The sequence below is a fragment of the Notolabrus celidotus genome, chromosome 22 (genome assembly GCF_009762535.1).
Source record: "Notolabrus celidotus isolate fNotCel1 chromosome 22, fNotCel1.pri, whole genome shotgun sequence".
In the NCBI taxonomy this organism is placed as follows: domain Eukaryota; kingdom Metazoa; phylum Chordata; class Actinopteri; order Labriformes; family Labridae; genus Notolabrus; species Notolabrus celidotus.
Genome location: NC_048293.1, coordinates 4707996 through 4720156, shown reverse-complemented (window position 1 = coordinate 4720156; position 12161 = coordinate 4707996). Strand labels below are relative to the sequence as shown.

General features: G+C 38.8%; 2 protein-coding genes across 2 annotated transcripts in view; one reads left to right on the top strand and one right to left on the bottom strand.

The window, feature by feature from the left end:
• The window catches only part of LOC117806023 (serine/threonine-protein phosphatase 2A regulatory subunit B'' subunit alpha-like), a 122548-nt gene extending 111006 nt beyond the window's left edge, over positions 1-11542 (bottom strand). The window contains exon 1 of the mRNA XM_034674682.1: positions 11180-11542. The gene's annotated coding sequence lies outside the window, so the exon portion shown is untranslated. The remainder of the gene's footprint in view (positions 1-11179) is intronic.
• On the top strand, positions 4576-11961 carry LOC117806025 (neutral cholesterol ester hydrolase 1-like). Its single transcript, XM_034674684.1, has 5 exons — positions 4576-4849; positions 7527-7782; positions 8225-8294; positions 8489-8660; positions 9723-11961. The coding sequence occupies exons 1-5, from the start codon at positions 4709-4711 to the stop codon at positions 10341-10343; spliced, it is 1260 nt and encodes a 419-aa protein (XP_034530575.1). The 5' UTR covers positions 4576-4708; the 3' UTR covers positions 10344-11961.
• The last annotated feature ends 200 nt before the right edge of the window (positions 11962-12161 follow it).

The window sequence follows — 12161 nt, the reverse complement described above, 5'->3', positions numbered from 1 at the left end:
GAAGACAAACTCAAAGCAGACAAAATGAGAGTAGTAAAGGGAGGGTAATGTATTTTGAGAAATATCTTTTAGTTATGTTAAATGGCTTTTGGGGCCAGCCTCAAGTGGACACTTGGGGAACTGCAGTTTTTAGCACTTCCACATCAGCTTAAAGCTGCTGTTGGTAGGAATGGTGTAAAAAATTTAGCTTTTTTTCTGCTGGGTTTGGAGAAAAAGTCATAATGCCCATCGGTACTCATCTATAAGTGGAGTAATTTGAGACTATTGCAAAAAAAATACTACATTTTCCAATGCTTTTGTATCAAGCAATGTTATCATTCCCCTTGTTCCCATTATGGCGGACCAATCATAGCTAATCTCCAATCTTCTGTCCTGATTGGTTAAGGGGCGGCCCCTACTACGTCCTCCGATTGGTTATGAGTCCGGCACTATCATGACTGCACATGCCGATCTGTGTTGGGGGGCTAAGAGGACATCTGAGGAAGTCTCTCTCTCTGAACACATGTTTACTCTGTGACTACCAACAGCAGCTTTACTTTCTCAAGACCAGAACTCTGCCTCTTTACCTCTTGCATTGTCAAAAGTCAGGTTGAGTTGTTATTTACAATATGGCGACCACCATCATTGGGGTTCAAAACTCTGCTCCAGAAACCAATGGGTGATGCCACTGAGACTACGTTCATGTTTCATATAATCTTTGGTTTCATTTAGTTTCCTCAATCTCTGCCAAAGAAATGAGAAGAGGACTGAGGGTTAATAACTGGACCATTTCTCCTCCATTAACCAGGTTCTCGCTGGAGTCTGGTTATCTGATAACTTGTCTTGCCATGAAAGAGTCCATAAAACTACAACTTGTCATTAGTGCAGTTCAGTTGTGGAACAGGTAAAACGAAAAAGGAACAATGTCTGAATAGGTCAGCTTTATAGACATTGGTTGGCTGTTTTTTTAATCACTTTGGACAGACTGGGCTGTGTCAACTGGTGCGTTTTTTTTTAAAGCTAAGCTATGCTTACCAGCTTGTTGTTTTTGTTGTTGATGCCATTTTTTTCTGATTGGAGGGATGCACAGTATGTGAGTTCTTTTTTTTTTTCGTCTGATTCTTGGGACTAAATAAGTGACATTTTCAAAACACCAAAACAGTTGTTAATGTCTGGAAGAATATCTCTAATATTCCACTATATTAACCTAGCCCTTGTGATGACTTATTTCCAATATGAACCTTTATACATACATTATCTGTCAGTTTTTTTACATCAATTATCCCCTAACCATTTTTTATAAGGAAGAGACTGTGACCTGCATCCACCTCTGTCCTCCATGAGGCTAATCTGATATGGTCTGGTGGTTCGGCTGCTTTGTTTTGGAAAACCAGTCCAGCAGAGGGGTCAGATCCTCATCGGCTCTGATGTTTGTTTACATTCTCACAGCGGGCCACCAGGGACGGACAGTGTCCATTTAGATGTCAAACCGTGGGAAGAAACAGGGCGATAAATAGCCCAGAGAGAGAGAGAGTGAGAGTGAGTGAGTGAGAGGGTGACACTGACACTGTTTGCCCCTTTCAGCTATGGCAATATTGATGTAACTGGGCTGCTTAATGTCTATCCGTGACTTTAACCAAGAGTCAGACCAATCTTGAACACTAAGAATGGGATTGCCTTTAACTGGTGACATTTCTCTCTTTTGTTTCCAGTCTTTTTTCTGTCTGAAAAAAACTGAAAAACAAATTTTGAAATCAAGAAAATTGGTTGAGGACAGATAAGCGCTGAGGGCAGATATTGATCACAACAACAAACTGGAAAAGACAAGTCTGTCCTCTCGTCTAAAAATAGCAGGAAGAGTAGAAAAATGAATGGATCAATAGCCTGTAAACAGTCATGATGTGTCCAATCTCTCTCCACCAACTTGCACCGCTAATGTCCTCCATTAAGACTTCAATCCAGGATGGATGGAGACACATAAAAAGATGTCTTATTCATTTTTAATTGTTGTTGCAGCTGCCAGTATCCTTACCCAGATGCTATTGTGGGCACATTTGAACCTTGAGGGACCAGCAACAATCTGATCGACATAATTCTCTTGATTTGTTTCGCGGAAAAACCTTTTTTACAACCTGTTACACTTCCCATCAGTCTGTCATGACTAGGGGATGTTGGTTATGCTCTCGGTGGGACTGAACTCTGTCCTTTGTATCAGCTTTCAGGTTTTATTGGATTTAAATTAGACCCTAAACTGAAATGAATAAAATGGAGTTTTGTCCAATGACTGTAGTCTGTCATCTGGTGAATCTGTTTTGGTGAGCTGAGTGCTCCACATCATCTTTCAGCTGGGACTGATTTTCTCATCATTGGAGCTTTGAACTTGACTGTGACTTCAAAGCCTGCATGGTGACACTTGTGACTCCCTCACTTGTTAGTTCTGTGTTTGTGTTGTGTTGTGGTATTACCAGTTATTGTTTGCCTTGTTGTTTTATAAACTTTGACAGAATTTAGTTTAGAATTATATTTGATTTTTGTCAGGTTTAGAGTGATAATATCATCAGGGAGGCTTATTTTGGCCTTTTGAGAACTCAGAAGTCTATCTTTCTTCTGCCAGTTCAACCTTTAAGTTAATTTTCAGTACTGTAAATAAATCATTGTAATAATCTATACTTGAAAAGCTTTTGCAGCCTTTTTCTTTATCTCTTTATTTTCTGAAGACCATGATGTCACCCATTGCCAAAGCTCCCCTAGACTTATTTTTAAAAGGTTGATACAATAGCTATGATCTAAGGTTAAAATATATAAGGATATGTAGACCTCACAGTTTTAATTTTTTCTTATCACTTTTTTATTAATCCTCAAAATGTTAGAAAAACTTTCCTAGTCAAAATATTTATTTCTATATTTTTCCTCGGAGTTGGACGACTGATGTGTGCAACGTTTATTTATTACCATTATTATTTTATTTTGCTATTTGTCCATGGGTGTTTGTATTATACATATATATATATTTTTTTCTTGTTTTGTTTATTTGTCTTGTTTTTGTTTTGTTTTGTTTGTTTTCGAATGGCCTTGTAATGGGTGGCGGGTGGGGAAGGGTGTTAACATTCAGATGTGCCAACTGATGTCTATTCTACTTTTTTATACCTCATGTTGTATGTCACCCTGTCTGTCTAAAATGTTGAAAATGTTCTACAAATAAAGTTGGAAAAAAAATATATATATATACATATATATATTTATTTATATTTCTTATATTTCTGATTAAACTGGAGAAGCATCAAGATGTGATGTGTGCAGCTCTACCTGCAGTCTGCAGTTGTATGGCGCCTCTGTGTGGTCATAATATGTCTTACAATGTCTTACCCAGCAATGGCTTTGAAACGACACTGCATTTCCCAGACATCCATTCGATTTTGTCTGATTCCTTTCAAAATAAAAGCTTTGTTTATTTTTTTAAGGTTTCTGAAGAACAGCAGGTTCCTTGTGTAGTTTTCCAAAATAGAATAAACTTTTCAAATCAACATTAAAATCGGCATCTAAAGATAGATATTAAAAGTCAAGTGAGCCATAATCAGCAGGCCAACTTTAGTTCTGAAAGGTGCTTCATGGAAAGACCAACTTGTCGAAGCAAGTCATTACTCATTCTGAAAAAAGTTAGCTGACTTCCATGAACCCGTTAAACAAATCTTTCCTCTTTTTTTTTCCAAATATCTTTTTATTTAAATTTGTACACATTACAAACAAAAGATCAATGTAAACAATTTAAGGAAGTGATGTTCTTATATAATAGACAATAAGTGAATGAATGAAAAAAAACCATCCAATAATAATATGTGATAATAATTTAAAATAAAAGATTGATAAATACTTAAGCAGGAAAATAAAGAATAGTGAAACTATAATAGGATAAATAAGTTATCAAAAAAAAAGTAAAAGAGCAATAATTATAAAAAAACAAACATGTATCCATACATACATACACATACATACATACATACACCCCCCCACACATACACACACACATACATACATACATACATACATACATACATACATACATACATACATACATACACATGGAAATAATAATAATAAAACAAATAAATGAATAAATAAACAAACAAAAAAATAATCATAATAGGAATTAAAATTCCTTGAACAAATTGAGAAGTAAAATAAAATAAAAAAACACCACATATGACAATCTACAACAAGAACAACAGAACATGTTCTTCATTGAATATAGGTGTTGTGCTCTCAAAGGGGGTCAAAGCCTCAAAAGGATCAAATAAAGAAACAGTCTATGAAGAAGGAAATCAAAAACAATCTCAAAATCTACAACCAGCTCCATTGAGGTGCGTCTTTGGGCTGCAGGGTTTTTACTAGGTAAAAGAAAGGCCTATACTTTAAACAATTGATTTGTGGATCCGCGCAGAGTACGTCTGATCTTCTTTTTTTTTTAAACACATCTTTCTAATATCAACAGTGAATGGTCAGATTTAAATTTTAAGTCTATTATTTAAACATAGAGACATGTTTTATTTTGAAGACTTTTACCGGAAATGCATAATTCCATGCATAGCGGTCCTTCATAGTAACACTGTACTCACTGTGAACCTCCTATCCCTCCACTGACTAATCAGAGTCTGTCCTACAGCGTGCAGAGTCAGTGTGGACCTACTGAGTGAGCTCTTGCACCCTGAACACTGAAGCTGTCAGACTCAGGATGAGGCTGCTGCCGGTTATCTTCACTGTCTCTCTAACGCTGTCGGTTGCTTACTATGTTTACATCCCACTGCCTGATGACATCCAGGAGCCGTGGAAGCTGATGATGCTGGATGCTGGATTCCGTACAACAATGAATTTGGTGAGAAACAGGGAGTAATGGGGGAATCCTTTTCTTGGATGTGCTGCTTGTTAGAGGAGTGCATAAAAAAAACTGGTGCATGCAGCAGGTGTACCACTTAGAATTAGTTATGAACTGACATGATCAAATTCTTTATGTTTTACAAAAAAAAAAGAACATTGCATGATATATTTATAATTAAAGGTTAGATTCAATTGTCAGTGGCAGTGGTAACCTATAACACAGAAACATACCAGGCCTGTGTAGACATGGACTTTGACCCTGTCACTTAGTGTTGTAAAAGTGTGGTTAACTTGGAAAGAAGAACTTTTATTCTTTCATTGATGATTTTCAGAATGATAGTTATTGCGTTATCACTGTCCTACAATGTGCATTTATTTGAAGTAGTGTAAAGCAGATCATATGACACGCAGAGCTGAAAAAAATTGAATTATTATTAGGTTATTCATGCCCCTAAACGCCTCAGCAACACATACTTTAATAGATTAAGTTGTGACTAATCCCCAGTGTCCCTCAACACTAGAGGGTCTTTTCATGCTTGAATCCATTAAAGCTCTTTAGTAACAGCAGTGTGAAGTGTACTAACTTCCTGAAAGAGTTTCTTCACTACATTAACAGTTTACTTGTAAAATCGTGTTTCCGACTTCATGGTGTTAATCTGTTGCCAAACAGCCATCAGAGAGTTCATTGTGGGCCGCCCTCGGACACAGAACTTCTGGCCTTCAACTTTGTTCCACATTTTGACAAAAAGTCCCTGTAGGTGAAGAGTGATGAGCCACAAAGGCAGAGGGAGTTTGCACATTCGTGTCTTATTACTGGGCAATCCGCTCCATAGCTGATAACAGTATTTTGTGGTCAACAATTCAATAATGTCTTTCTTTTCTAAATATTGGAAACAAGTACTTTGAGATAAGATCAAATTAAGTTCTGATGCAGAATAATCCACATTGATCACCATCTCTTTATTATGTATGCTTTGATGTGTTTGTTTGTTTTAATGCAGGCTACAAAACATGAGCAGAGGTATTATGTGCAGAAGTCTGATCTTAAATTGTTTGAACTAACTGGGATGAATATTCTTTTGCAGCCATGAGGTACAAAAATGTTCATATTTTAGAGATACTTTAAAGATGTTTTAAAGGTGACATATCATGCAAAATTGACTTTTTAATGGTTCTTTACCTGAAATATGTTTCCCTGGCATGTCTACAAACCCCCCGAGAATGAAATAAATCCATTCTGCCCCTGTTCTGATTTCTCCACCTTTCTGTAAATGTGTGTGAAACGAGCCGTTTCAGACTTCCGTGTTTTTGTTACGTAACAACAATATCCAGTCTGTCACGGAGTCAGAGCTCGGAGCTTGTTCAGCCCATAGACTGTATAAAATAATACTGAATCCCTCCTCCGTTTTTCATTCCCTGCACACGTGTGCTAACAAGGAGCTTAGGAGGGAGGCATGCTAGTTGTAGGCTGTCTTAATAAACACAGAGGTCGGTTTTACTCCCCACGTCTGCAGATTTGAAGATCTAGTGGATGATTTTTATTTATCATGGATAAGTGCTAGCGCTAGTTAGCATAGCCACATAGCTACATGTTCGTAGCTGTGTACCAAGACACACGTCTACATACTGATAAATAAAACAACAAGAAACACTAAATCTATGACCAATTGTTCAGAAAGGTCCTGCTACAGGCGCCTCTCCGTCAGGATCAGATTCTGGATCAGATTCAGAGGGTTGAAGTAACGTGATCTGTGAGCAGCCGTGTATATTCAGCCAACATGTAAACATTAGATCAACGTGCTGGAGAGCCGAGGCACATCCACTTCCGGAGGGGGCGTGGTCAGAGGGAAAACAGAGTGTTCTGATGAGGAATGAAGAAGAGGACTTTTCAGGCATGCCAAAATCTGATTTCAAAGTGTTTTTTTGAGCATAAACTTTAAAGACATGTTTTGGGGACCTCTTAGACCAATATATATTGATGAAAAAAGTGTGATATGTTCCCTTTAAAGAGCCTGTAGACAGTGTATGTTGGGATAATATGAATACAACTTTACATCCTAAGAGTTAAAAACATGTAGAATAATGTTAGAAGAATAATACAAAAAGTGCAAAATACTCTCACCATCCCAGAGAGGGTACTTCATTATTTACACAAGTACTTAACCACATACTTATTTATGTTGGCTTATAGACTTTGACTTCTTTAGGACATAGTGTGCAGTTTAAAAATGAATGAATTACCAGCTGCTAATCAGGTACAGCATATAGGACAGATATGGTGAGACAGGGCAGAAGGTGAGTGGACAAGACGGTTGTGTCTCGTCCCCATGAGGACTTTTTTTCTTTTTCAGTATTCCTGTCTCCTACCCCGTGTTCACACTAAGTCTGGAATCTGTCATTTATGTCCCGAGTAACTGCTAGTGATTTTCTTTTTGTTCCCTTTCCAAACTGTCCGGGTCAGATTTAGGGTCCTAAACATAAGCCCCTGGAGTATAATTTGTCATTTTAAAACAGAGAAACCCTGGTTAACTCAACTATTACCACTTTGTAGCATGGCAACAGTGGAGGAGGCTTCCAGAGAGATGGCAAACAGAAGAAAGTGAGCTGAAAAGAAGCGTTATGTCATGAGAAACTCTCCTTAAGGTGATCCTGTTTATCTTTCCTTGTTCCTCCAGGCGTCTTTGATGGATTGGCTGGGCTTTGACCACTACATCAGTTCAATTAGACAGAGCACGGAGGGCTTCGAGGGCATGGTAAAGGGTATGGGCAGCTCTGAGACTGATGGCGCGGTCATGCCTGGAGTGAAAATCAGCGACATCACATTCAATGGCGTCCCAGTCCGGGTGTACGAACCCCCGGCTGGAGGGGAGGGCCACCTGAGGAGAGGGGTGATGTATTTCCATGGAGGAGGCTGGGCCCTCGGCAGTGGAAGTGAGTACAGATTCACTGAATTCGTCCTCTTGGGAATAACACAGGATTATCTTATCTTTGACATCAATGCTCGCTTTGAGTAGAATTAGTTTAGTCTGAAAGAACAGAAATAAAATGCATTTCATATCTTATTTTGTGAAACACATGCCTGTCCTTTATTTTTTCTCTTTAAATGGGTTATAAATTCTACTATGAATACTCGGTAAGATGTAATCTTATAACACAGAAATACAGAGGAATGATTTGTCCTGATTCCACAAGGACTATTTGTTCTTACTTAGTTTTTGTGGCATGTGTCCGTGTCTGCTTATCTTCAGTATTATTTCTGATAAGTGGAAAATTCAGACACAAAATAATATTTGTTGAAGGGAACAAATATTATGTTGTGTTTGAATTTATTCCACTTTTCCCACTCTCCCCATCTTTTTTTACACTTCCTCAGAAAAGGGGTCATATGATACGATCAACAGGATGATGTCTGACGAGCTCAACGCGGTTGTGGTCTCTGTTGAGTAAGTGTGTCTCCTTGAGCAACACTGATCTAGTGTTTCATTAAAAGCTACAGAAACAAACATCTGATACAGACTAAATAAAGCTCAATTTAAGGCCACTGATGAGATTTCACCAGTGTTGGCTTAGGAATTAGTAGGAAGAGTCAATGTTTTCTGAGCGTTTAGTGGATTTTGATTTGCCACTGTCTGTGAAGGTATCGTCTGTATCCAGAGGTGCACTTCCCAGTGCCGTATCTGGACTGCCTTGCTGCTGCCAAGCACTTCCTGTCCAAGGAGGTTTTGACCAGGTATGCCATCGACCCCGAGCGTGTGGCTGTGTCAGGAGATAGTGCAGGAGGGAACCTGGCTGCTGCGGTCTCTCAGGAGGTACACAGACACACACCATTTTATTGAAATGGATGATGAAGCGGTTAAGATTGAAAATTCTGCAGAGAAGTGGATTCGTGTTTGTGACGCGTCTTGCTATAAATCAAAATCAAAGTCCATGGAAAGTTTTTCTATTTATCAACAAAAGACTCAAAATAATCAAATACCAAAAAAGATCTAAATAAACGATGATAAAGACGATGACGGTGGCGGTCGACAAAAAATATTCAGCCCCACTCACCCTCTTTGCATACCTCCCGCCACACAACTGAACAGGTACTTAAAAGGTAAGCCCCACCCATGAACCCAAAACCAGAAATTAAGTCAACCAAAAAAGGAAATAATCATGATTAACAAATAAGACATGAAAATCAACATTATGGCCCCGACAGATGAATCAATTCATTTTTGCATAAAAGAACAACAAACATGATCTCTTTACGCTTAAAGAGGTGGTATCAGTCTTTTCATATTTTAAAACAAATATGAAGTTGAAATTTCAGATGTTAATACTAAACAGGGGCAAAGTTTCAGATTGTGAGGTAAACATGTGTTTGAGTAACCCCAGGATGAGACTTCAGGCTGTTCAGAACAGCTTGTACAAAAAAAGTCACGAGAGAATTATGTGAGAAGGACATGAGATGTTCTTAATTTGTAGCATAACCGAGGTGAATCACCTTAAAATAAGCATGATACACATAAAACTAACCAAACAGAAACATCCTACTGACTTCTTTGTTCTGGGTTTTTCTTTTTGTTCCCTTCTAAACTGTCCGGGTCAGATTTAGGGTCCTAAACATACGCCCCTGGAGCATAATCTGTCATTTTAAACAGAGAAACTTGTTCACTCATTGATGATGACTTTGTAGTATGACAACAGCGGAGGAGGCTTCTGGAGAGATGGTAAATGGAAGAAAATGGGCAAAAATTTCTTTTTTGAGCTGTAAATCATGTAAACTACTACAGAGGTTAGCATCAAACCCCCTTTTACACCATTGTGGCGATTTAATGCCGTTTTGTCTCAATAACAGGGTCGGCATTTTGTCTGTGTTTTCCCCCCAGATTTCCACAGATGACACTATGAGCGTGAAGTTCAGCGTCCAGGCATTGATCTACCCCGTGCTACAGGCTCTGGACTTCAACACGCCCTCCTACCTGCAGAATGAATACATACCAATCCTCTACCGAACTGTCATGGTCCGCTTCTGGCTGCAGTACCTTGGTGCTGACCTCTCCCTGCTACCCCAGCTTATGGCCAACAACCACAGCTCCTTACAACACTCAAACATCACCCCCGAGCTGAGGGCCCGGGTAGACTGGACCGTTCTCCTGCACCCGAAATACAAGAAGAACTACAAGCATGTCGTTGTGGGAAAAGGTTCTAAGGGGACAGTGAAGGAGATGCCAGGTGTGCTGGATGTGAGATCATCACCGCTGTTAGCAGGACCAGAGGTTTTGGCTAAGTGCCCCCGGGCGTACATCCTAACATGCGAGCACGACGTGTTGAGGGATGACGGCCTGATGTACGCACGGCGCCTTCAGGAGGCAGGAGTCACAGTTAACAGCCACCACTATGAGAACGGCTTCCACGGGTGTTTTAGCTTTATAGTCTGGCCACTGGATTTTGATGTGGGGAGGAGGTCGGTCAGGGGATACATTGACTGGCTCAAGAACAACTTGTAAAAGTGGGTGTGTGTGCGAGCGAATGAGTGACGGCATCTTTTTTGGGTGCATGCATGAGTGTGTGTTTCAGTGTTACCAAATGCACTAGTCCTTGCTTTGTGAGTCACAGAACTGTCTATATTCTCTTTGTATAAGAAAAGATCTACGCTCAGGGCCCTCTTGTACCTGCAGATACACACACCAGCTTGGTGCTTATGACGTTTACGTGATATTTTCAAGATTACCAAAGGTGAAATATTGTAACCTTACCATGGCTAACACTGTGAGCATTTCACAAACATAAACTAAACACATAGAAGTATGACATACAGATTTAATACCATTTCATAAAGGTGGTTTTATATTTTTTTTAAACGTGTAAGACTCAAACATGATCAAAAGTTCAAGTTAGCAGAAGTTTAGACATTTCATTATGTGATCCAGTGTGTTATGTTATGTTATGTTGCAACCCCTTTGTGATCATTTGATCTATGCATAGTCAGTGCTGAAAGGATATGAAACAGCATGTTTTAGCAATACTTCGATGGCTCTGAGGAAGTCTTTTGATAGGATCATGATATCGTACGTTTTTAAATACCTACACTTCATCACCTTTCTTGAGAGAAATGTACACAGCTGTTGTAGACATCCATAATGTGCATCCTGTGCCACGAGGCAGCAGTCTTCCCTGACAGACTTGAAAATCTCTGACAAAAATGCACTGAGTTTCCTTCCATTTGTTACACATGTTGCTTATTCAAGGTTTGCTGTTTAAACATGATGTTGTCCCAGTTAAGTAGAAAAATGTAAAGAAAGAGGACACAATCAGAGACAAATTCTGGAAAACAAAATCTTACCTTACAGAGAGTCCAAATTCCAATGTCCATCGACTGAAACATGAAACATAAAAACCACTCAGGAGCCCCAAAGGAAAAATCTAGTCCAGGAACATCAGAGAAAGACGCAAAAACAGGCAGAAAAGACTCAATGAAGTGACACCGAAAGAAAGGAAAGTACAGAGACTGAATACAAGCAGGGTAATCAAACACAGGTGTGAGAGCAAGACACAGGTGAAACTTAACGAGCAGTCAAGCTGGAGGGAAAACACAGGGAGTAAAACTAGACAGGTAAGGCTGTGAGAATACTACAAAATAAAACAGGAAACAAGAAAACAGGTGCACTGACTCAAAAAATAACATGAGAAATGAAAACTAAAACAACTACTGACTGTAAAAGATAAGAATATAAGACAGGATGTGAAATGTAAGGGAAGATTTTCAAAATAAAACAGGAAATGAAGCCCAAAATATGAAAAATCATGATTCAAAACCAAACAAAAGCAACTCGGTATGTGATTTTAAAAGTGTTACATGGAATGAACCCATTTCATGCTGTGTTTACTTGTCTGTGGTAGTCCCTTCAGCGGAAGTGTGCAATTTCTCACAGTATCCACTCTTATGGACTAACAACTGCAAGTGCAATATACATGTGTTTTCTGTTAACATTCTCAAGGGCTTTGAATATCATCCGTTGACATCCAAATCTACATTTTTTTGTATTCTATGTGTGACATATATATCTTCCTGTGTCTGAAATCGTCCTGCTGTTGTCAATAAAATCCATGAAATTACACTCATAATGCAATACCGTTCTGTTTTCTTATTTACCTAACACTGCTATTCAATTAATGTCTTATCTGATGAAGTAACAAGATGCATTTTAAAGACTTTAGTGAACCATGTTTTACTCAAGCTGCCTTATTCTTGATAGCCAGAATTACTGTAATGTCTCCTAAAAAAACCCACAGAGAAAATGTTGCACCTTTTACAGTACTTTGAG